This window comes from Vollenhovia emeryi, unplaced genomic scaffold (genome assembly GCF_000949405.1).
Source record: "Vollenhovia emeryi isolate VEMERY1.0 unplaced genomic scaffold, V.emery_V1.0 DF939124.1, whole genome shotgun sequence".
NCBI classification, from domain to species: domain Eukaryota; kingdom Metazoa; phylum Arthropoda; class Insecta; order Hymenoptera; family Formicidae; genus Vollenhovia; species Vollenhovia emeryi.
The window spans coordinates 1,821,138-1,843,108 of record NW_011967242.1 but is presented as its reverse complement, the minus strand read 5'-3'; the positions used below and the strand labels follow the sequence as shown (position 1 = coordinate 1,843,108).

The 21,971-nt window shown below is 41.0% G+C and overlaps 1 protein-coding gene across 1 annotated transcript in view; it reads right to left on the bottom strand.

Annotated features, from left to right (window-relative positions):
• LOC105569386 (1-phosphatidylinositol 4,5-bisphosphate phosphodiesterase epsilon-1-like) overlaps positions 1–21,971 on the bottom strand; it is a 162,016-nt gene that overhangs the window by 11,806 nt on the left and 128,239 nt on the right. The window contains exons 8-10 of the mRNA XM_012025814.1: positions 15,237–15,432; positions 6,503–6,775; positions 5,529–5,756 (exon numbers count right to left, since the gene is read on the bottom strand). Of these exons, the coding sequence (XP_011881204.1) occupies positions 5,529–5,756; positions 6,503–6,775; positions 15,237–15,432 (697 nt within the window). The remainder of the gene's footprint in view (positions 1–5,528; positions 5,757–6,502; positions 6,776–15,236; positions 15,433–21,971) is intronic.

The following is a 21,971-nucleotide window of genomic DNA, read 5'->3' as shown; positions in this document are numbered from 1 at the left end:
TTAAGTAAAGTTGGAAGACCGAAGTCCCTTGAAACATTTCCGAGCAATTTTACTTTGATCTTGTGACGAAACTTTATTTTTAACTCTTGTATATACTTAATGTTTCGCGAGCTTGGTAATATTTTGTCACTGCGGGATATTTTATGCACCATTTTGGCCGCCACTGGCTTTTCAATTATCTCGCTCGATCATTGCGTTATTATCTTTACTAACGACTGAATGCTAAATGAGTACACGCGTTACGTCTCCCTGTTAAGAATTTCTGAAGAAGAATCTCTTACTTTAATTACATTTCCGCCGGAGGATTTTAATGTATAATAATATCTAGTATTTATAACCGTCATTTTATTATATTGCAAGTTAACGTATAGTTAGAAGCTCTTGCACTTCGTCTAGCGCGCTCGCGATAGAAATAATATTATATAAATCCGAAAGTATAAACGTAACAACGAATTCTATTTCGCTCCAAGTATCGTCGTGCCAGTTTTTAACGCAGTAACAATCCGGATTGCCGGTTCACTGGATTATCGCGATAATATCGTTGTTTAAAAAGAAAATAGAGCGAGCGCCTGCTGAAAATATAAATATATTAATTTCAGTGCGCGTGCGAGGCACGACTCGCTACTACGAGGTCATCCTCGCAATTGCGCCGCACGAAGTACTCTATGCTCCCGCAAAGTACTAGATGCCCCGTGAGTGCATTTATAACGCTGATGGGGCTCGTAATGCACTTATAACGGCGTTTATGCGGTCTTGTCTAAGCGCGATGTACAGGTGGACATTTATCGCGCGCGCAACTCGCGTATGCGCGAATTCGTGCATTTGGCCGGAGTTATTTATCGACAACGTGGGCAGTTACTCGAATTCGCAATTTTCTGCCACCCGTAATGTGCAATATCGCCCGAAAGATTGATGGGGGGGGAAAAAATATACGTACGTTAATATTGAAATATCGGGGGATTGAAATACTGACGAGACTTCAATTTCTCCTGCACATATAGAATGTATCTCACGCGTAATTGTCTCGCTGTCTCCCGCGAATAGAGATAACGGTTAATTTTGCGAAAATGCGCGAAATAGGGGCCAAATTTCAATTCACTTTCAATTAATTTAAATTATCCGCCGGTTCCGGTGTGAGCAAACGAAAAGCGGGAATTTAATTAATTAATTAATTTAATTAATCTAATTAATTTACGGGATGTGTTAGTGCGGTTCTCATCCATTTTTTTTCCCGTGGCCACGCTCGAATTATCCTTGAGGCCGCACGTTCGACGTGCTTTTCAATTCAGAAACGCCACCCCCGCATTTTAACGTTAGAGAGCCGTAGCTTTTTACGAGCTGCAGTTTTTTGGTCCGCCGGAGAAGTGCTAATTTTCAAGTTTGACATTTGTCGTTGAATTTTTATGATGCTCTAAATCAACGAGGCTGCTCTGTGAATATCTCAAAAATAGTTAGTCATTTTCGCGGAGAAAAAATTTTTTTTTTTTACTAACCAAATGCATTTTGAATTGAAGTATTACTTCTTGATTACTTTCAAGTAAATATCCTTAATATCATTACATTGATTGCATCTGAGAAATAATTAGAGAAAAAAGGTTTATATTCTCTAAGTAATAAAAGATATAAAAATCCAATTTTAATTCGGGAATGGACGTCGATTAAAAAATTTACAAATGTAAGTTCTTGGAGACAACCAGCGATATTTCGTTAATATTATCACGCTTGTATTATAGACGATGAGTAGCTACACGAGGATATTTGACTGTACGTTTGCGTTCCCTGGACATTTATTGGCGCCAAATCAATTATTTTTATGAGAAGCCGTCATTCGCAGGGGGATCGGACTGGAAGAAGTTGCGTAACTTCCCCCGAAATTCTCCCGAAATACCCATATTTCTCGCGCGACATACAGTCAATGGATCGCGTGTTATGTATCCTCCGAGAACGTTCTGCGGTAGCAGAGAGAAATTCATGGTGTATCGATCGCGCCGGAATTTCGTGATAGGAGGATAACGAATTTTATTCGTTATGAACCATTTTTCCCACAAATATGTCGCGTCCTATTTTTCTTCTCTCTTGCCACTCAATTAACGCTGACAATTGGTGGCTCGATTCAAAAGGATGACCTGGTTTTGCGTGTTGCGTTACAACGTTTTTTTCTGTCGGTTGCCTTGCTTCGTTTGCCAGAGAGAGAGAGAGAGAGAGAGAGAGAGAGAGAGAGAGAGAGAGAGAGAGAGAGAGAGAGAGAGAGGAGGAGGGCGAGATATCTCCTCCTCTCCTCCTCATCTTCCCGCATATTTCTCTGTTTCCTCTCTAATTTCCACGAAGCTTGCCGGAGGTGTGGGAGTAAGGCTAGCCCCTTTGAAATCTTTTTGACGTGTAGCAAGCTCTACGTGCCGACGGTATCTTTTATCTCAGTGGCGCAACACCATGGGGGAAGCGTCGCCGTGGCATTAATATCTCGAAATCGTCCGAGGATAAGGGGATACTTTATGCTGATACGGGCGCGCCGGGTCTTGCAAAGGTACTTGAATGAAAGTACTCAATCTCAATGTTACGTACAAGTTAAACAAATGTGAGTTATCCTTTTATGTCTCGAGCTAGCTATCAAGAATCGCGAAAATAGCAAACGCGGATTGAAAGGCGAATATCTTTCCTGTACATGTCTCTTTTGCGATTCATGTAGCTTAAACGCGAAACTGCAGATGTAAAGAACTCTCCCCCTCCCCCATCTCTCTCTCTCTCTCTCTCTCTCTCTCTTTCTCGCTCTCGCTCTCTGTCTACGATATCAAAGAAAAAATGCGTAGGTGTTCACTTAAATTTCAAAGGCAGCTGTGGAATTTCTTAGTAAAATAGGAATTTCTCGCTAGCGTCTGCTCGAACGTAAACGGTGCTGCGAAGGGAGAATTTGAATCATATCTTAAATCGTCTCTACTCATCTACAAATCTCGGTTCCCGGCGTCGATCAATACGATACAATTTATATGTAGCGCTTGCAATTTTCAATTATACAAATGTCACATCTTTCATTCGCATGATATTTTACACCCACGGCTATTTTTAACGGCGACATTTGTCGAACGTTTCAATTCTCGTCGTCGCTGCATCGTTTAAAAGCGATGCTGGAGATTATGATATACAAAGATATTAAAACGAATCAGTCTGGATTTCGCGCCGGTCTCGTAATTGCGATAACAAACGCAAATGTTGTAGCGTTCTATTTAAATAAACGGAGCCATTCCCGAGACGAGGGAACTCTCCTGAATACGGCGTCGTCTTTCGCTTCGCGATACTTAAACTTTTGTATCCCGGATGTTTCTTCCGTTATGATACATTAAATTCTCATTCACGTTGGAGCTTACCGACTCGAAATAGGAAAAGCATTACTCATTTCAGATGAAACAAGAAAGATTCGAGTCTCCGATGTAAATATTTTTCTCAACGCTGGTGCATATAATTGTTTTGCATTACCTCCCTGAAAAATGGCAGTTTGAAAGGACACTCCATGAAAGATTCACGTTACACTTTGTCTCCTCGAATACATTTCGAATCGTTTATTGAATTTCTCTACGTATAATTGTATTTGTAGAAGTTGCGAAACAATTTCAAAATTAGGGGAGATTTCGAGGGTAATGTAAGTAAATACTCGAATGGATAGCGAAACTTTAATGATCGATTAGCTTTAAATGGAAATTTAACGCATCCTTTTAAGCTCAACGAAACTTTTCTTAATTGCCGCACTCTCTATATTATCCTATATATAATTGCATTTGTAGAAATTGTGAAACAATTTTTAAATTAGAGGACATTTCGAGGGTAATGTAAGTAAATACTCGAATGTAATGGATAACGAAACTTTAATGATTGATTAACTTTAAATTTAACGCAGCTAAGCCCAACGAAACTTTTCCTAATTGCCATACTCCATTATATCCGTAGAATGTGACGACAAAAACTCTGAAGTCCTAAAAAAAATTCCGCATTACGAAGACTCGGGTATTTTTCTGTATCTCATATTATTTCGGCGTAGTAATTTTTTCGTAATGCGTAACGTGATATAATATTCGAGACATCCTAGGTCAGATATACTGCGTTTATATTGTATTGATCTTTGCGCGATGTAAGATAATTGCGAATAGCGTCGAGTAGCGCGCACTGTCGTGCGGCGTGGGACAGCAGAAAAATCGCACATCTCTAATTCCCGACTAGCAGCCTATAACTGCGCGTTAGGATCAAAAGCGTCGTATTGTGCAACAAATCCTGCGAGTCCAATATTTGCGATGCACTACGCGCACAGCATCGCGATGTCACGTATACAATTGGCAGTTTCGTTATGTGACGCAATGCCTCTCAATCCCAAAACGATCGCGACAATCTCAGACGAAATGTACATGTGTGTTTCTCCCTCTCCTCCCCCCGCTGTCTATCTATCTATCTATCTATCTATCTACCCACCTACCCTATCTCTGTATGTGTGCGCTGCCGATGAATAATCCGGATGCGACACAGAGAGCGTCGCGCGTCATCGCAGGAAATTACGTTGTGTTGGAACTTTCGTAATATTGCTAATTATGCCAAATTTAATTAAGTCTCAGCGCAGATATTTTCCGCGCACTTTGAACAGATAATATACGACGAAGCATTGCTCTCCGTAACTTATCACTGCTATTGATTTCGTCGATACTTTGGTCTCACAAATTCGGGCCTTAAAACTTGACGGTTTTCTAACGTCAGTGTTTTCTTGACCATACCTGGCATTTTTAATAATACAGAAAATTTATTGCGAAAAATATTACCTCAGCCGGGGTTTGAACCTGGACCTCCTTACACTCTAGGCGGGCGTCTCGCCGATTCGACCACCGAGGCAAAATTTCTTTGTTAGATCACTTGAAGAGGACCACAAACCGTGGTCGAAACGTTGTGAGTTTAAACAGAAAACTTTGCCAGACATGGTCAAGTAATCTTCTGAAGTTTTTAAATGATTTAGTTCACGCGACAAACGCAATACAATTATTTAGTAATGAAGTGGACGAGTTTGTTGTCTCAACCATACAATTTTGTTCAGCTAAACAACTCATGGAAACAAAATAGTTCGTTGTTGTGACATTTAACTTCTTTTCGGCAACATATTTTTCGTTTTGTACAACCGAATTACATGTTCGGTCAACAAACTGATTCAATCAAGTTATCTCGTTTCATTCAACAAAATGGGTCTCTCAGTGTAATCCGATCAACGCGATTCATCAACTGGCAGTGAGTTGAAGTTGAAGGCAAGTTTTAATGACCATTTGTGGGCAAAATGTTTATCTCTGCTGCTTAAATTGCGTCGCGATTCGTTAGCCATCTGTCTTTATAAAAACTGTAATGGAAGTCGCCTCCGCACGTGTCGGGCGTGTAGATAACTCGCTGAAAATGCCGCTTATGTATAATTGTCGCGTAAAATTGGCGATACGAGATTCTCATTTCGATACGATATCTACATTTCCGTATGAGATGTGTATTTATCTGTAGAATGTGGCGCGACATACCTGCAGGAGATGTAGATCCATGCCAGTGTGTGGCGCGGCGACGGGAAACAAAGCGACTCCGTGGTCGATCTTGAGCGGCTGCACGGGCTTGTAGGAGTCCAAATCAAGATGATAGTCATTCTCGTCGCATTCCTCCGCCATGTAGGCTTGCTCGATCGCGGTCGTATGAACGCTCAGGGTGCGATGAAGGGAACCGGTAGTCGCGTCTCTGCCACGAGCATGTCGATGCTTAAGGGGGAAAAGAATATTCCTCGTTGAGTCAAATCGTCGAGTCAATTCAAGTACATTTAAAGAGTGAGAACAAGTGTCCATAGGCAAATGGCCCCTCGCGTTTGATTTTGGACACGAAGTAGGTGCCGAACGAAAGGCCTCGTCAAGCTGATTACAGATATGTCAGTCTCGGAGTGTACCTATTTAACGTTCCAGAGATATCGGGCTCCGAAAATTCCAAAACCGAGTTGGAGTCGACTAAAAGGTTTCCCCAATGGTCGATGCTAATGACATCGTCCTGCATTTTCTATGAACCTAAGTAAGTTTTAAGTGGATTAAGTGGATTAATATCTGGCGCTCTTTCATTTTCTACAATCTAACCGATAGGTTCGGTCAAAATTCATAACGCCATTTCGTTTGGTACCTACTTCGCGATCAAAATTGATTGCGAAGAAAACGGGGCCGATCCTGCTCTCACTCTTTACGCGCCCATCGAGAAGAGGGAACATCTCCGAAGGCCTGTGTCCACGATTCTGGAACTTGGTCCAATTCAATGCTCGGTCTTATCACGTAAAATTATAAATAGAATTCTGTTGCGTAAGTTGCCGATCGTTTAATGGCTATTTTAGCGAGTCACTAGCTTCGCTATTTCGAGCATCTATCTCTTTTTTCGCTTGTATGCGAGACAACACTTGACGCGACACTACAGGTTGTTCATTGAGATGCTCCTCACGCGGCCCTGCAGGCCGGTCGGGTGTCCTCACCTTGTGAAAGAGCGCGACTTTGTCGAGAACGGAATTTGTATCGTGGGCTGGTGCGATAACTGGCGCGATGGCTGCCGGTGTGATGGCTGGTACGATGGGGTTCTCCGGTTTGTTCAAGGATGCACTCCTCGAACTCCATCCCGACGGCGTCTCTGTGTTACTCTCGACGGCGATCCTGGCGACCGGCGCAGAGGAAGGCACGTGTTCTTGAGGTTCGCTCTCCTTAACGCTAGCACGTGGTGACTCGCGATTTTCCTTGTACTCGGGCTGGGGCTGAAACACGCCGAGCCGGCGATGCTCCTTTAGGAATTACAATTAAGTTTGTCGCGCACAAAAATTGTCTGTATAATGGCAGAGCCTCGATCGACCTTCTATCGCGGTCTCACGCCGTGTAATTCAGGTAGACTAGGCAAAATAATCATGAAAATGCAATTTATACCATGCTCAAAGTAAACGGCTTCGATTTAAATAATATAGCTTTCTCAGCCGGGCATAGAATGCATATAATTGAAAGGTTACTAAAAATATAAATAGCTGCTGTTCTATAATAAGACAGAGCGAAAAGAATTAAACTGCACTTATATTAACACACAAATTTGGTCGAGTGAACACGCGCAGAATCCTTTTATATTCAACTAAACGATTTAGTATACGCAACAAGCGCAATTATTTAGGACGTGATGAGATGGACGAATTTGTTATCTCAATCAGAAAATTTTGTTCAGATAAACAACTCATGGAAACAAAATAGTTAGTTGTTGTAACATTTAACTTCTTTTCAGCAACATATTTTTCGTTTTGTACAACCGAATTACATGTTCAGTGAACAAAACGATTCCATCAAATTATTTCGTTTTATTCAACAAAATGGGTCTCTCAGTGTATTTTTAAAAGAAATCTATTCCGATTTTTCTTGATTTTATGCGATGTTGCTACAATTAGGGAACAAAAAAAGGAGGATACGGAAATAAGTCGAGATTGATTAATAAAAAAAAATGCGAGAGCTTGAAATTTTAACGGTCTGTTCGGAGTGACATTGAAATTAGCTTTCAGTTTCACATGACGTAACGTGACATTTAAAAAATGCATTGCGCAGCCAGAAAACAAGCGAGAAGACGGATATGATAATGATTTGTTTATTAAAGCAATTTGCTATCAACGTGCAAGGGACATTTCACGTGAGATTATAAAATAGAGGATTACAATACAGTACAGAGCGCACAAAATTATACTATAATATTTAACATGTATAAATTAATCGGTGCCAGTTCCGATATATCGTTACAATCGGTGGCTCACGGAAGCACAAAAGAACTGGCAGCTGTTGTTTCGCACGTACATACATTATATCCAGGATTGGGAAGTAGCTCGTTACTTGTAACGAAGTTACAGTTACTGCAGTTACTTTTTTTTTGATAACCCTAACTTAACTTCGTTAATTCACGAATTGATTTATTATCGCCAGTAATATAAAACCAATGATATAGTTTTTCGGAACTACCTACACTGGCCAATGCTTTTATTTAAAAAACCAACGACGTTTCGGTCCCGGATTTGGACCCTTTTCAAGTATTCTTTCGACACAATTGCCATTGATCTCATATCGCTCGTTTGGCCAATATCGTTATGTTAACAAGATATTGGTAAAAAAACTTTGTTACTTTCTCTCCATCTGTACCTGTAACTTAACTCAGTTACATGTTTTCGGTAACTAGTAACTAATTTAATAGTTACATTATGAGTTACTTTATATGTATTTTAAACCTCCACAGATCGCATTAGGCCTTGCATTTGCGCATAAACGCCTTTATCGACACTTTACAATTCAAGTGCAGATTTGATATTTTTATTTTCATTGCAGGAAAGCAACTGCAAACCTGTACAGCAGAAAGTTAAATTAATGTTGCTGAAACGTTGCAATGTGGAATGTTGAAGTATAAATATCTTTTTTACGTTGCATCTAGGTTAATGTTTGTACATTGATTCTTTATGTTGCTGCAACGTTAAAACAACGTTGAACAAATTATTATTTTTTGACACTCAAATAGATACTTAAAAAAATGTATAATTATGAAATTTATATATATTTTTTTAAACGGTCAGATATTTTCTGAGCTAAGATTGGATTATTATTTTAATGGAATAAGTCAATTCAATTTCTGCACTTTCAACAGTTGTAAAAAATATTGTACTAAACGCGATCAATGTTAGCTCAATATAATTTAACAATGTTTTCTGAACGTTGAATTGTAACGTTTACAAGACATTACAATTCAGCGGACATTAAACGTTTTTGCGATATCTTTGCAACGTTGAATCTGCATTTCGCAACATTGATGTAATATTGCAACGTTGTAATGGTACGTTTCTGAGATATTGATTCAACATTTGTGTGCTGTAAGGGAAAGTAACGATTCGTTATTTTTTGAGTAACTGCAACTGTAACGCGTTACTTTTCAGAATTGGTAACTTGTAACCGTAACTAGTTACATTTTTAGCGAAAAAAACTAACTGTAACTCGATACTTTTATAAAGTAACTTTTCCAGCTCCTGCTTATATGATTCTAAGCATGACGACACCTCGAAAGAGTGCATTGTTTGCGGCAAGATATTCGCTTCGAGGATGTAGATTCGATAATCCGAGTAACGAAGTTACCTTTGTTCCTAGAAGAGGAACTTGGCTTTCGAAATAGGAATCAATAGCTTACGGCTTGCTCTCGAAACACAAGCTCGAAATACACTCTCGCGTGTTCATCAACAGGAACACTGGATGGCCCTTTAAATCTCTTGATGACTGGTAGCATATATAAAGGTCGCTTTCACAAGTGTAAATCTCTCGGCGGTCTCGTAAATATACACGGCGCTGAGAAAGCGGTGGAAAACTGTGCTTGGTCTTATTTTTAATTTTCCGCGAGATTTCCCCGCCAGTTACGTACGCTTTCGCGAGACGCGGTGGACGCGAAAGTAATTCAATTAATGAACCGAACGATACGTTAAAGTGTGTGGAATTGCACTTGGCATCCTCTCGTAAATACAATTATTCTCAGTACGTGTAACAATTAATGTGACTTATATTTATAGAGGAAAGTTTCCTATTATAAAATGGGATTCTAATATGAGACAGTAGGTTTTTGACGCCCAGATTCGATGACAAATCTTTCCTCGCAATTTTCTACTGAACAGATTTCATTCCAAGTGCAATAATAAATTCGTGGTGGGACCAACGAAAGGTGTCTATTAATTTATCAGAAACTCCGCTGTCTCGTATTAGGAGACTGTCGCCATAATAAGGGACTTTCCTCCAACGGTATATTTCGAAAGTACAGCTTGAGTTTTTGCGGGCAAGTTCTTAAGCCCAGGTTAACGCAAATTATATATACAAGTAATCGCTCGGAAGCTCGGAAGCTCGTCTACCGGTCCGTAAGCTAGAAGCGCGCCAGTAGCAAGAACTTTAATGCGGCTTATAATTAACTGTTATCCGATAACCTTAATCTCGCGTGGATATATATCGAGCGATCGCTCGACGACGCGGCGTCATAAGGTAATGCTGTTTCGCTTTATCGCGCCGTGTTACCCCCGCCGATCGACCCGCGTCGCATCGGGCGGCACATCCAAAGCCGCTAAGTCGTGCGGGCCAAATTGCAAACGTGCTGAAACACGCGTGAACACATTTGCCGGCGGGATAATTTGGGTACATGTTGATCGAGCCGCTCGCGGGTAAGAAATTCTGTTGAGACGTAATTTAACGCTCCCCTGGAGACGGAGGCGCCGAACTTGTCGCGCGCGATCGAACGACGCGATATCGGTTTTGATGGAAAGCCGAACTGTCCCGCAAACTGGGAGGTGTAGTACAGGCGAGACGGGAGAATTAACATTCGTGCCACAAGGGTCGGGGATATCTTGGGGAACACGCCTCATAAAAATTTTATCTCAAAGAAGATCGAATTGGAGGGAGAAAGATGTTATTTAGCATCCGCTTGCCTCCAAAGTAGGGCACTTGTTTTTTTATAAATGTTATTACGTCTCTTTGTGACAAAAATTCCTCGCGTTATATTTGAAAACGGATCAGGAATGTGTCTCTCCCATTTAAAAGTAATTTAGCTCGCATTCTGCACATTCTATTGCAAGTACCTTGCACCTCTAATTATTCTCCAGATTTGATTGAAATCGTTGCACTTAAAGCGACTAATGTATCTATATAATATGATCAATGAATAGAGGTGTGACATTTGGATGTTATTCTTTTGGCATCTTTTGCGTTTTGTTTTCCCGGATTTTGCGTTATTTGATAATATTTTTGACATTGCCGTGGTCAGAGGTGGGCAGGGCTTCAATAAGACGACTTAATGTTTTGACAGAACAATTTACGAACATTTATTGAGGCTGAGCATATGTTAAAAATGTAACATAAAACATAATATATTAAAATAGCATGGAACAAATTACTGAAATTAAGTACATGTCATTTTCAGGCTATAAAAGCAGTAACATGTCTAAAAAAGTAAACAGAAAGAAGTCTTGGGCATAAATCTCTTTGGCTTAGCCCTAAAATTGAACAAAAAGAACTGAATGGTAACATTTCACAATCTCTAGCAAAATTATTGATATCAAAGTGACAAGAAAAAGGTATCAATCCTTCAAATACAATATTTACTTGCAGAGTTGATTTTTAATAATTTTCAACCCTTTTCTCTGATACAAGTGACACAACATTGACGTTAGAAACGTTTACTAAGCAAAATTGCGATTTTTGACGTTATTTGGACGCCATTTTGCGTTTTAAAAACGTGTTAAAACGAAGTTGGGGACTCCAAAGTGTAAAGAAATGACATTAAAAACGTTCCTGGGGCATTTTGCGATATTTTGCGTATAAAGATAACAACAAAATGTCACACCTCTATCAATGAACGATAGCCAAAATAAACGCCAAATGGCAGTGTAGTCCACGGCGTTTCGGCGCAGAGGGAGAATTAAAAAAAAACAAGAATATCCAAAATAATTATTTTGATTAAAATAATTCTCTATCAATATAAGGTACACAGTTGAAAAATTTGTGTTAAAACAGATATCACATGTCTCTAACGGTCCACACAAATTTTTGTGTTAATTTAACATAATGTGGATACGTTAAATGATCACACTAATACTCTGCTAATATTTTAACACAAAATAAATGCAAATCTCAAAATAATTTGAAATACATTTTGTGTAAAATTAACATATTTTTAATGACCAAAATGAATGTTAAAAAATGTAATTTTTACATTTTACAGATGTAATAAGTCAAATAACGGTTCGAAATCACTCTCACTTATGTTATATAGAATAAAATCAACATTTTATTCTGTAAATTTTAACAGATAAATCTTGTTACTAATAACGCAGAACATATGTATTGTGTAAGATTAAAAAATAAGTATACATTGCGTTGGTTTAACATTTCTTTTTTACTTATTTTAATAATTTTACATTCGGGGTCAATTAAGACAAGAGCAATATGTTAAATTAACACACAACTGTGTTAAACATTTGTCACAAACATTTTAACCGGCATTTCTTTTAACAAGAAAACACAAATTTTCCAACCGTGTAAGATTTGCAAAACTGTTTTCGCGTGTTGATAAAAATTAAGCAGCCTTCGTGGATAATGTTATCGCGAGAGCTGAAGGGATAAAAAAAAATCTTTCACCCTCTCCTCCAGGAACACGAGTCCTTCTCACGTAATTCGCGCTACTGTTCTACGCTTATTCATAACTTTCCTCCCGGCATTATCCACGAGTAACGATGTGGACACCGGAAATACGGTAACATACAGGGAGCGACGCCGTAATATTTGCCCCTTCGGAGTTTAAAGCTCGAGACCATCCGCGTCGGACGTGACGTCGGACGGACGAAGGCAACTCTCTCGATGTCTGTTGCTCAACCTCGTTATCCTTCCTTCCTTACCTCCCCCCACAGAAATGCACCCCAAAGGACGTACGTGCCGATGAGGGGACAACCAGCAACACATACACACATACACACACACACACACACACAGAGCTGGATAACGGAACGACGCATATCGCAGGCTTGGTGTCTGACGCATCCTTGCGCCGCGCCGTCGTCGATTTGGAATTCCATTTGCGAGCCGCGACATCCGCATCGTGGATACATTCGGTTTGGCAGATCACACCTTCCGGAGAAAGAGAAATGGGGGGGGGGGGGAGACAATGATAATGAGACGTACCTGCCGCGTCTTCGATAGTCTCAAGGCAAGGCATATCGTTTACATTTGCTCCCGTAATGTCAATCGATGTCGAATTCATTTGAATGTAATTAGCGATCAACCCAGCGAGACATTGTAAATGATCACGTCGTGGATTGATTAGCCTCGCGCCCCAGAAATTATGCGTTCCGCTGTGCTTTCCATCAGCGAGACGCGTAATTGAATAATTTCCCCGAATTGACGTTGCGCGCTCGCGCGTGTATTTATTTTGAGGAGAAAAATGTGTAAACAACAATTTTTTGTAAATTTTTTTGCCGGTGAATTAACAGAATTAATTAGATCGTATATTTTTATAGCGCGTTACGGCCTCCATTCTGTGTGATTACAGTTTTATTTGCCCAACATGAGGATCGCGAATATAAATGAAATGTAAATATAAAATGAACACAAAAGCGTTGTATAATTTAATATACAATTTAGCGTTAAGCGCGCATAATGACATTATTAACTAATATATTCAATTAAGAGGTTACATAAATAAGTATTATTTGCCATTTAATTGTAGACGATATTCGCGTCAGGACACAAAATGAAAGTGCATTTCGACGTCGTCATGCGCGACACATTTTCTTCTAAACTCGTCAAATGTTTTTCGTGCCACGCGCGCAACTGTAAACGGAATTCTGTGTTGAATTCTGACGCGAATTAGGATGAGCTTTATTTTAATAAATCTTATAAAGTTTCGTTCGCGCCCTTGTCCTCCCTTCTCGAACCAAACCCTCCGCGACCTCGCGATGCTGTTTCACGTGAACGGAGAGTCGAATTACAAACTCGTGGCGGTGAACACGTGCTTGGTTTTAACGACTGGGCGGCTCCCTGGGATTTTCTCGTGCAATTTAAGTTTCATGGGCCGCTTTTAGCAGTACTGATTTTCGTTGCGGTCATCCGAACACGCTCTTAAACATGGAGTAACGTGACGCTGTAAAAAGCCGAGGAAGACGCCGTTTCGTTCCCCGATGACGATCGTTAGCGACAAGAGCAAGTAGTTTCCGCCGGCCTACAACCATCGTAGCTGCTGGAGGCCGATAGAAACCCCTTTCCTTGTCGCTTTTACGGCGCGGCCCTTCGCTTCGCTGTCCTTCCGCTGCTATTCTTCGTGAAACTTCGTAGAAGAATTTCGATGCGCATTCCCAGGCGTTTGCGCTCGAGATGGTCCTGTTTGAAACGCAAACTGTCTCCCCTCCGCGATTCTCGAGGATTGATCTCGCTCCTCGTGTCGATAGCTTGTGTAACGCTGGCAAACTGTTTGGTAGTTTGCGCGACGTTGGCGCACAACGATTATTTCGCAAATGAACGGTCTCTTATTAAGAATGCCCTTTCTAACTTTCTTAAAATATCCCTCGCCCGGCACGTGTAATCGCATCTTAAAACACCGCCTCTTCGGACGAGACTCTCGTAAGCCTGGATGCGCACTTCCGAGTCTTAACGCAAGTTTTTATTTGCTCTAATTTCTTATCAGTCCTCCCCCTGCCTTTAAGCGAATTCGCCGCAGCGGCCAAGTTCTCCGCTATCTTTCGAACATGCAAATGTTGCTGGAGGGACGGAGTAAATTTGCCGTGTCGCCGACCGTCCTTCGTTCCCTCGATTACTCTCTACAAGCCCACTTGTGATGCGATCGGGAGAGACATGTTGTATATCACCGGCCGAACTTCTTTGGCCGCCTGCCAAAACGCGAAAATGCTCAATTACTTATGGGCTTTTTCCTCGATTCAGCTTCCCTCGTCGTCCCACGCGTCCCCAGACATCAGATAGAGCGATAGGTTTACCTGGCGAAATGTTGCGTTGCATTATCCTATCTAAATAACCAGTCTTCCGCGTGACGCATGCACAGATCCCGGGCCCTTATCTCACGTTGGTGGCGATCTTCGTGGTAGGCGGGGTTAATATTATCCGAAGTAGAGCCGAGGGAGGACGAAGAAACGGGCGCTGATGCGTAATAGAAAAAAAGTTCCCTATTATGAGATAGGCTTCTAACGCGAGATAGCGAGTCTTCAACGTCCAAATTCAACGACAAATCTTTTTCCGCCACGATTGCACGATCTAACAATCAATTTGCCGCTAAACAGATCTCACTCCAAGGGCAATAAATTCACGATGGAACCAACAGATCGTGCCTATTAATTTAGCGGAAACTCCGCTATCTCATAAACAGGGGACTTTCCTCTATATAGGGTGTCCCAGGGGGAAAGGTCAATATTCTGGGGGGTGACAGCATCGGTCGTTTTAAGCAAAAATGTTCATATGAATATACGTCCCATTCCCCCCCCTTTCCCCCTGGGACACCCTATATTTAACAGTGCTTAAATTTACGTAGTCAAACCATAAATAAAATGTCAATCTCCTCGACGACGTGAAACAATCAATTCTACTTAAGCGTGTGCAAGCGTTTTCTTACAAACTCCAAGTACACACACAGGGCGCGATATCGTGCGAGTGATGCTCTTTTTTTTTCTTTTTGGCGTTTACCTTTACGTCGCACGCGATAACCTCCCGCAGCTCGCGCAGGAAGGCCCCGAAGAATGGCACCACCGGGCATTCCGGAATCGCGAGGGCGCGAGCAAGCGCACGATCGTATTCGGAAGACAGAAGGGCGGAGGAGAGATATTCCATGACCGGTATGCGCTCGTTCACGCCATGCCAGAACGGCTTCAGCTTGTTGGACCTGCAACGTAAGCGAAGCATTCGTTCGCGATTAGACGAGACATACTTTTTCGGATATTACTTAAGGGGTTAAAACCGCTGACGACGGAAATTCGCACGCTCCACTTTACCAAGTAACGCGCGGCAACACGTTAGAGTATTAAGGGGATGCTGGAGTGGTTTGATTTACCGACAGAGTCGCATACAGCTTTTGTAAATCTTATTATTGGCATTTATGTAAAAAATGGTACCAGACCGGATTGTGAACGGCATAGTAGAATATTTTCAAATATAAAAAACATTGAGGTTTGAAGTCTAAGTTCGTATCGCATTATGTGTGTGAAAATTTGAAATAAGATTTACAAACCCAAAAACTATATGCGACTCTGTCGGTAAATCAAACCACTCCAGCATCCCCTTAGTCCCAGTCTACAATAGATGATTTAAGCCCTGAGCTTTAAGAAATTGGCCAATCACGGTCAAGTATGAGTAGAATGCGCGACTGTGATTAGTCAATTTCTTAAGGCTTAGGATTTAAATCTCTATTGTGGACTGGCACTTAAGGGCGCGATACCGTCTTAGCGCTCTAATACTTTTTTCTATAACAACTAGAACAATGCATTACGCGCGCGTCATTTAGCAGTATCCTGATTCTTACATTTCAGGGTAGATTGTTTCATTCTCTTGACAAGTTGGTCACGGTGGGACCAACAGACGATGCCTGTTACCCAGTGAGAAATGATTCGTCGATCGATGTCGAAACGATGTCGAATCGACGTCAATTTGACGGTATCGATGTCGATTCGACATCGTTTCGACATCGATCGACGAATCATTTCTCACTGGGTTACTTTAGCGCGAACTCCGCTATCTCATATTATGAGTCTATCCCACGGTACAACTTTCTTCCTATATATTCTTTGAATTGTGTGTTTGTAAAACATGTAAATGGAGTTTAGCGGATAGATCGTAAGTTGTGGGATTAGCGGTGTTGCTTAAATAGGATTTAATACTCTAATGCAATAATCCAAATTGAAGTTAACATTCAGTAATTCCTGCTAATATCTTAATTTTGTACACCAACGTTATACAGCGGTTTACTCTGCGTGCAAAATTACTGAGCTTAATTTCAACTAAGGTAAATTTCGGAAGCTGCTAATGCTTAAAGGCGTGGACTCGAATAAATTAATTCGGGAAGCAAGATTTACGAACAAGTTCGATATTTCGGTGGCTGAAGCGTGACGTCGCTTTATTCGAAGTAATAATAGCAGTAATAATTCGACATTACGAGCTCGTTGAAAGTAATTTATATAATTTCTTTTTACTCGCGAATCAGAGATTTAATGTTTTTTTTTCAAATTTTCTTATATTACACGCGTAAAATGTAAAAGATAAATAAGTTGAGGTTGTATAAACAACTGAAATTTAGCGTCGTGGGCACAGCGAGTTGACATTTGCGTTTGTAGCGACAGTTTACATTTGTATGATTAAAAATTAAGCTGATACTCGCCGCGGCATCTCCGTACGAGGCAACCCGAGTGTTCGCGTTCCTTCGCAAACAGTTAGCTGCGTTTCGCGTACCGGCGGCCGTTAAAATCACGAAACGTTTACTGTTAAAGCGTTAATTATCTCTCTCTCTTTAAGCATTCTCCGTGGCGCAGCGCAGCCAGGGTAGCACCCGAAGGCTCCGGCGGCTGAGAGCGTTTCCGAGTGTGTGGGACAGTCCGGGGGGCGCAACGGTCGTTCTGGAAACGATATTCCCGCACGAAACTTTTATCCTCTCATTCGCGGGACGAGCACGGGAGGACGGTGTCTAACTTTACAGTCTCGGCAATAAAAAGTATTTTATTTCTACGCCGGGTTTCCGATGGGAACAGGCGGTAAAGGTTCTTCGCCGCGCCACTTACGGCGGAATTCGTTCGTCTCGCGGAGCATAAAAGAAGTGCATTGTCGCTTAATAACGAGTATCGTTATCCGCGAGAAGAGCGAAAGCGATAACCGAGTGGCGGGCGGGTCTGCGAAGCAGAACGTAAACAGAAACTTTCTGTTACAGGCGATATTGCGCTCGCCGATACAATTTCCTCCGCCGTTTCCGAGTCATCGGTCAGACCGGACGGTGCTCGCGGCATTTTTCGGCTAGGGCTGGTGGCCGCCGATTTTAATAACGTATAATGCATTTTACTTGAACTGCCCGCTGCCGGGGCGATACCACGGCGCGAGAATTAGTTAGCAATTTTTCCGCGATACACGGCCGAGGGGACGGGGAAGTCGATCTTGAATCTCTCAAGCGGAAGTGAAGTTCGATCCCGTTCTCTTTCTCCCTCTCTTTACGAGAATAAGTTCCTGAGAATATTCTTAGAGACGTTCTCCCCATTTAAATGTGCACGTGGAACATCGATCAGAACTTCCTAGCAGATTTTCAGCGTAGTTTTCAAGTTGGCAAAAAGAAAACCCCTTTAATAAAGTATTCTCCTTTAGACGCCTGGTAGATTACAAAGAACCCTCGTGCGGAAATCTCTCTCCTTTTTTTCTCCATTTCTTTTCCTCCCCCCCGAAGCACAAACAACAATATTAAGTCAATCAGCGTCAGCTTTTCTTTCAAGTGGGTAGACGGGCAATGGCGTGCTTTTATACCGTGTATCGCAGCAAAGATGTAAATTAGAATTGAAATGCAATTGGGGAAACTCGTGTACTCCATTCGTAAACGAATTTGCAAGTGAAACCCCGATAAAAGAATCACGCCACTTTGAAATCGAACGGCATATACGGTGTCTCGGAATACGATTGATTAAGTTTCTCGCCGTCAAACTTTCTCGCCGTCAAATTTTTTCATAGCCGCGATATGCTTCCGCGAGCTTGCCGAGTCGTTCTCCGAGACTTTCAAAGTCCGTCGTGCGAATATCGCGCTTGGTATTTTCCTTTCCCCCCCCCCCCCTCCAGTCCTCTCACTCGCCGGTAGAGAATTAATTATCAAACGAGCAGGAGAACAATTTTACGGGCGAGCAACGCGCGAGTCGTCGGTCGTATCCGTTGATCTCCGTGAAAATTAATGACACACATTCATTACCCGAATTACTCTTCAACGGGGAGATTATCCCACTCCCTCGCGAGGCATCGAGTTGAAAGAGGTCGCAGTCCCGAAAGAACTCGTGAAATAATGCGATTACGCCATTGTGAATCGTTTCGGGAAATGGGTAGAGCATCGAGCCGAGAAACATTCGCAGAATGAGCTACGTGTCGTGGTGCTCGATAAAACTTTCACGACAAGCTCTTAATAAAGCAAACTACCACGGAAGCCACTCCGCACTTGCAATAAGACACGCGATGGGGATCCTACAGAAGACGCATCTCTATGTTTAATATACATTAGGCTTATCTGAGTTTTAAAGGGAGAAACTGCGGATCCTCGGTTCCATTATTTCGACAAGGTATTGTGTCAAATGTGATTGGTCCACCGACACACGGAACGATTGTTGCATTTCTACCTTGCTCTCCACCAAGTTCTGTACGTTTAACGCATCCCAAATTCTTTCCCTCGGCATATTTCTTTACGAGTCCAGAGTTGACTCTAGTCTGACAATTCCATGATTTCTTACAAATTTTTACTTGTTCACTTGCACATGAAACTTTCACAATTATTCTTGTGTTATTTTAAAATGTGTTTTGGCGCTAAAGCTTAGACTCACGAGTAAAATTCAGCAACATAAATTTGCCTATCCGCGAAAGTTCTTTAATCGTTAAATGATTGTAATTAGTAGAGGTGTGACATTTTTATGTTATCGTTATGCGCAAAATATCGCGAAATGCCCCAGGAACGTCTTTAATGTCATTTCTTTACATTTTGGAGTCCCCAACTTCCTTTTAACACGTTTTTAAAACGCAAAACATTTCTAACGTCAATCTTGTATCCTAAACCAAAGAGATTTATGCCTAAGACTAGTTTTTGTTTACTTTTTTTTAAACATGTTACTGCTTTGATAGTCTGAAAATGATATGTAATTTCAGTAATTTGTTCCATGCTATTTTAATATTTTATGTTTTGTGTTACATTTTTTAACATATGTTTAGTCTCAATAAATGTCGTAAATTGTTCTGTCAAAACATTAAGGCCCGGTTTCACCAACGTTGTTTAGCTTTGAGCTTAGCTTAATTCGTTCTTTACCTCTTTCTAAAGTAACAGTTGGCAAGAGACAAAGAGCGAATTAAACTAACAATAAGTTTAAAGTTAAGCAACGTTGGTGAAACCGGGCTTAAGTCGTCTTATTGTGAAGCCCTGCCCACCTCTGACCACGGCATTATCAAAAACATTATCAAAATAATGCAAAATCCGGAAAAATAAAACGTGAAAGATGCCAAAAAATAACGCAAAATCTGGAAAAACAAATCGAAAAAATGCCAAAAAATAACATCAAAATGTCACACCTCTAGTAATTAGAAATCATCCTGACGTAAAAATAATCGAGATTTTCCCGCAATTTCCATTAAATATCTACATTTTATTTGCAGTAGTAGCCACCAGTAATTAATAACCGATCCATTTTATCATTGGCAAGTACGCGTTTCTTGTTTTCTGGTCTGATGGTAATGCACTGGCTGTTATTCTCAAGATAAAACCCATACGATGCATAAGACAGCGGGATGAAGAAGCAGAAACGCGCCCGCAAGCAGGTCGTTACCGCGTATAACGTTTATGCACCAGCCATGGTAAAGGGAATCTAGTATAAGTATTTCAATCAACTGGCGCGCGGGCGAGCGTTTCCAGTTTCCTGTTTGAAATCCGAGCGCTTTTGCAACATATTGTATTCGAGAGAAATATGTTTACAAATTGCGTAACAATTGCTATTCGTTAGCCAAATTCAAAGATTCGTCTAATAATTTAGGGGGGAGGGGGATGGGAACGCTCAAAGCTAAGAAAATTAAGCCGAGACGCGCAAGGATCTAATACAAAATCGAGTACATTTCCGATAATTTCAAAATGTGAATATTATTTGATATGTAAATATCAAGACAAGGTGTATCAACTACGCTGATTTTAATTTCAACGATGCACTCGACATCGGAAAAGAGATGACGCGATCGAAATTAACGAAGATAATATTCAGAGAGAGAGAGAGAGAGAGAGAGAGAGAGAGAGAGAGAGAGAGAGAGAGAGAGAGAGAGAGAGAGATGGAGAGCAATTAGTGTTTCAGTCCTCGTAAGTCAAATTCGTGCAGATCGTTGTTTGAAGGACACTTGTTCGACTCTAATAGCCATCCTTCTTTTGAGATGAAAGCATCTTCACGGAAAACCTGCAGTCGAATTCTGAATGGCATCTGGAAGCCTGACAAGTGGACAAAGCAACTTTGATCTCTCGCTCGTCGCAAATTCCAGATACGCGGCCGCGAAAATGTCAAAGATCTCACAGACGTATCGGCAAGTATTGTTATTTTCCAGAGATTTAAATCTCTATCGAAATTGGATCTTGTCCAATGGGAGGTCTAATACAGAGGATATTGCCTGAGGAGCTTGATATTTATTGTCGAGCGGTTCTTCGATTTGTTACTGAAGAAGGGACTAAATGTTTCTTCGGCCGCTGCTCGGGATACGAATCCCACGCAAAGAAATCCTCTTGTGTAATCGCATTAAGTACAGTTTGATCCGATTCCCGGAGATTTCGTAAAGTTTTTATCGATAAAAGTTCGGGACTCGACATCATATTCGATTACGCGACAGTTAACTCGTTACTTTCTTACTTAGGTTAATAAAACACTCGGAAAATTATATTGAAACACGATTCGAAATGTGAAACTTCTTTTACCAAAATATTTCTAAGGGCCTGTGTCCACGATGCTAGAACCGCGAATTTTACAAAATGGTGCACGACTTTCCTTTTCAGTTTAATCCGCGCTACCTGTACACGAGCGGATGGGCACCTTATCCGTAACACCCTGTATATAAACGCAATGCTAAAAGAAGTGTCAGAATTGCGAGAAATTGCATACTTTTTTGATTACACTTTTATCATGACGCTTAAATCTGCGTAAATTTTCTAAAAGCACGTGTAGATTTAATCTCCGTAGCACTAATCTCCGAGTCCTATAGAGCTATAATTTTGAACTTTCTAGAGTACAATTTCATAATTCACCAAGCTAATAACGTCTAAAGACATAAATTTTAAAAACACCTCTTACTTAGTACCAAATTATATATATAGATACTATCTGTAATTCTATACTGCTGACTTTTCCCTGAATTCGTTTGCATGTTATTAATCTTGTTTTATGCGAACGATAATTTTCCTCGCAGGACGTGAGAAAGTGTTCCATTCCAAGGATGTTTAATTCCTGTTTGCGAGGATAAACCACTTTGGATGCACTTTTAATGGGTTTTATCTGACTTTGCGCGAATGGTCAACAATCATCGCGACAAAACAAACTAAGTACAAAGTTTTTTAATTGCCAGTTTGTAGTCGATCAAAGACTTCTTCAAGTTAAACATTCGTTATTTCCCACGACAGTTGGGGGCTTTTCATTCACAGTTCATACAGCGGCAAAAGTTCGATGTACGTGTATATAGATATTC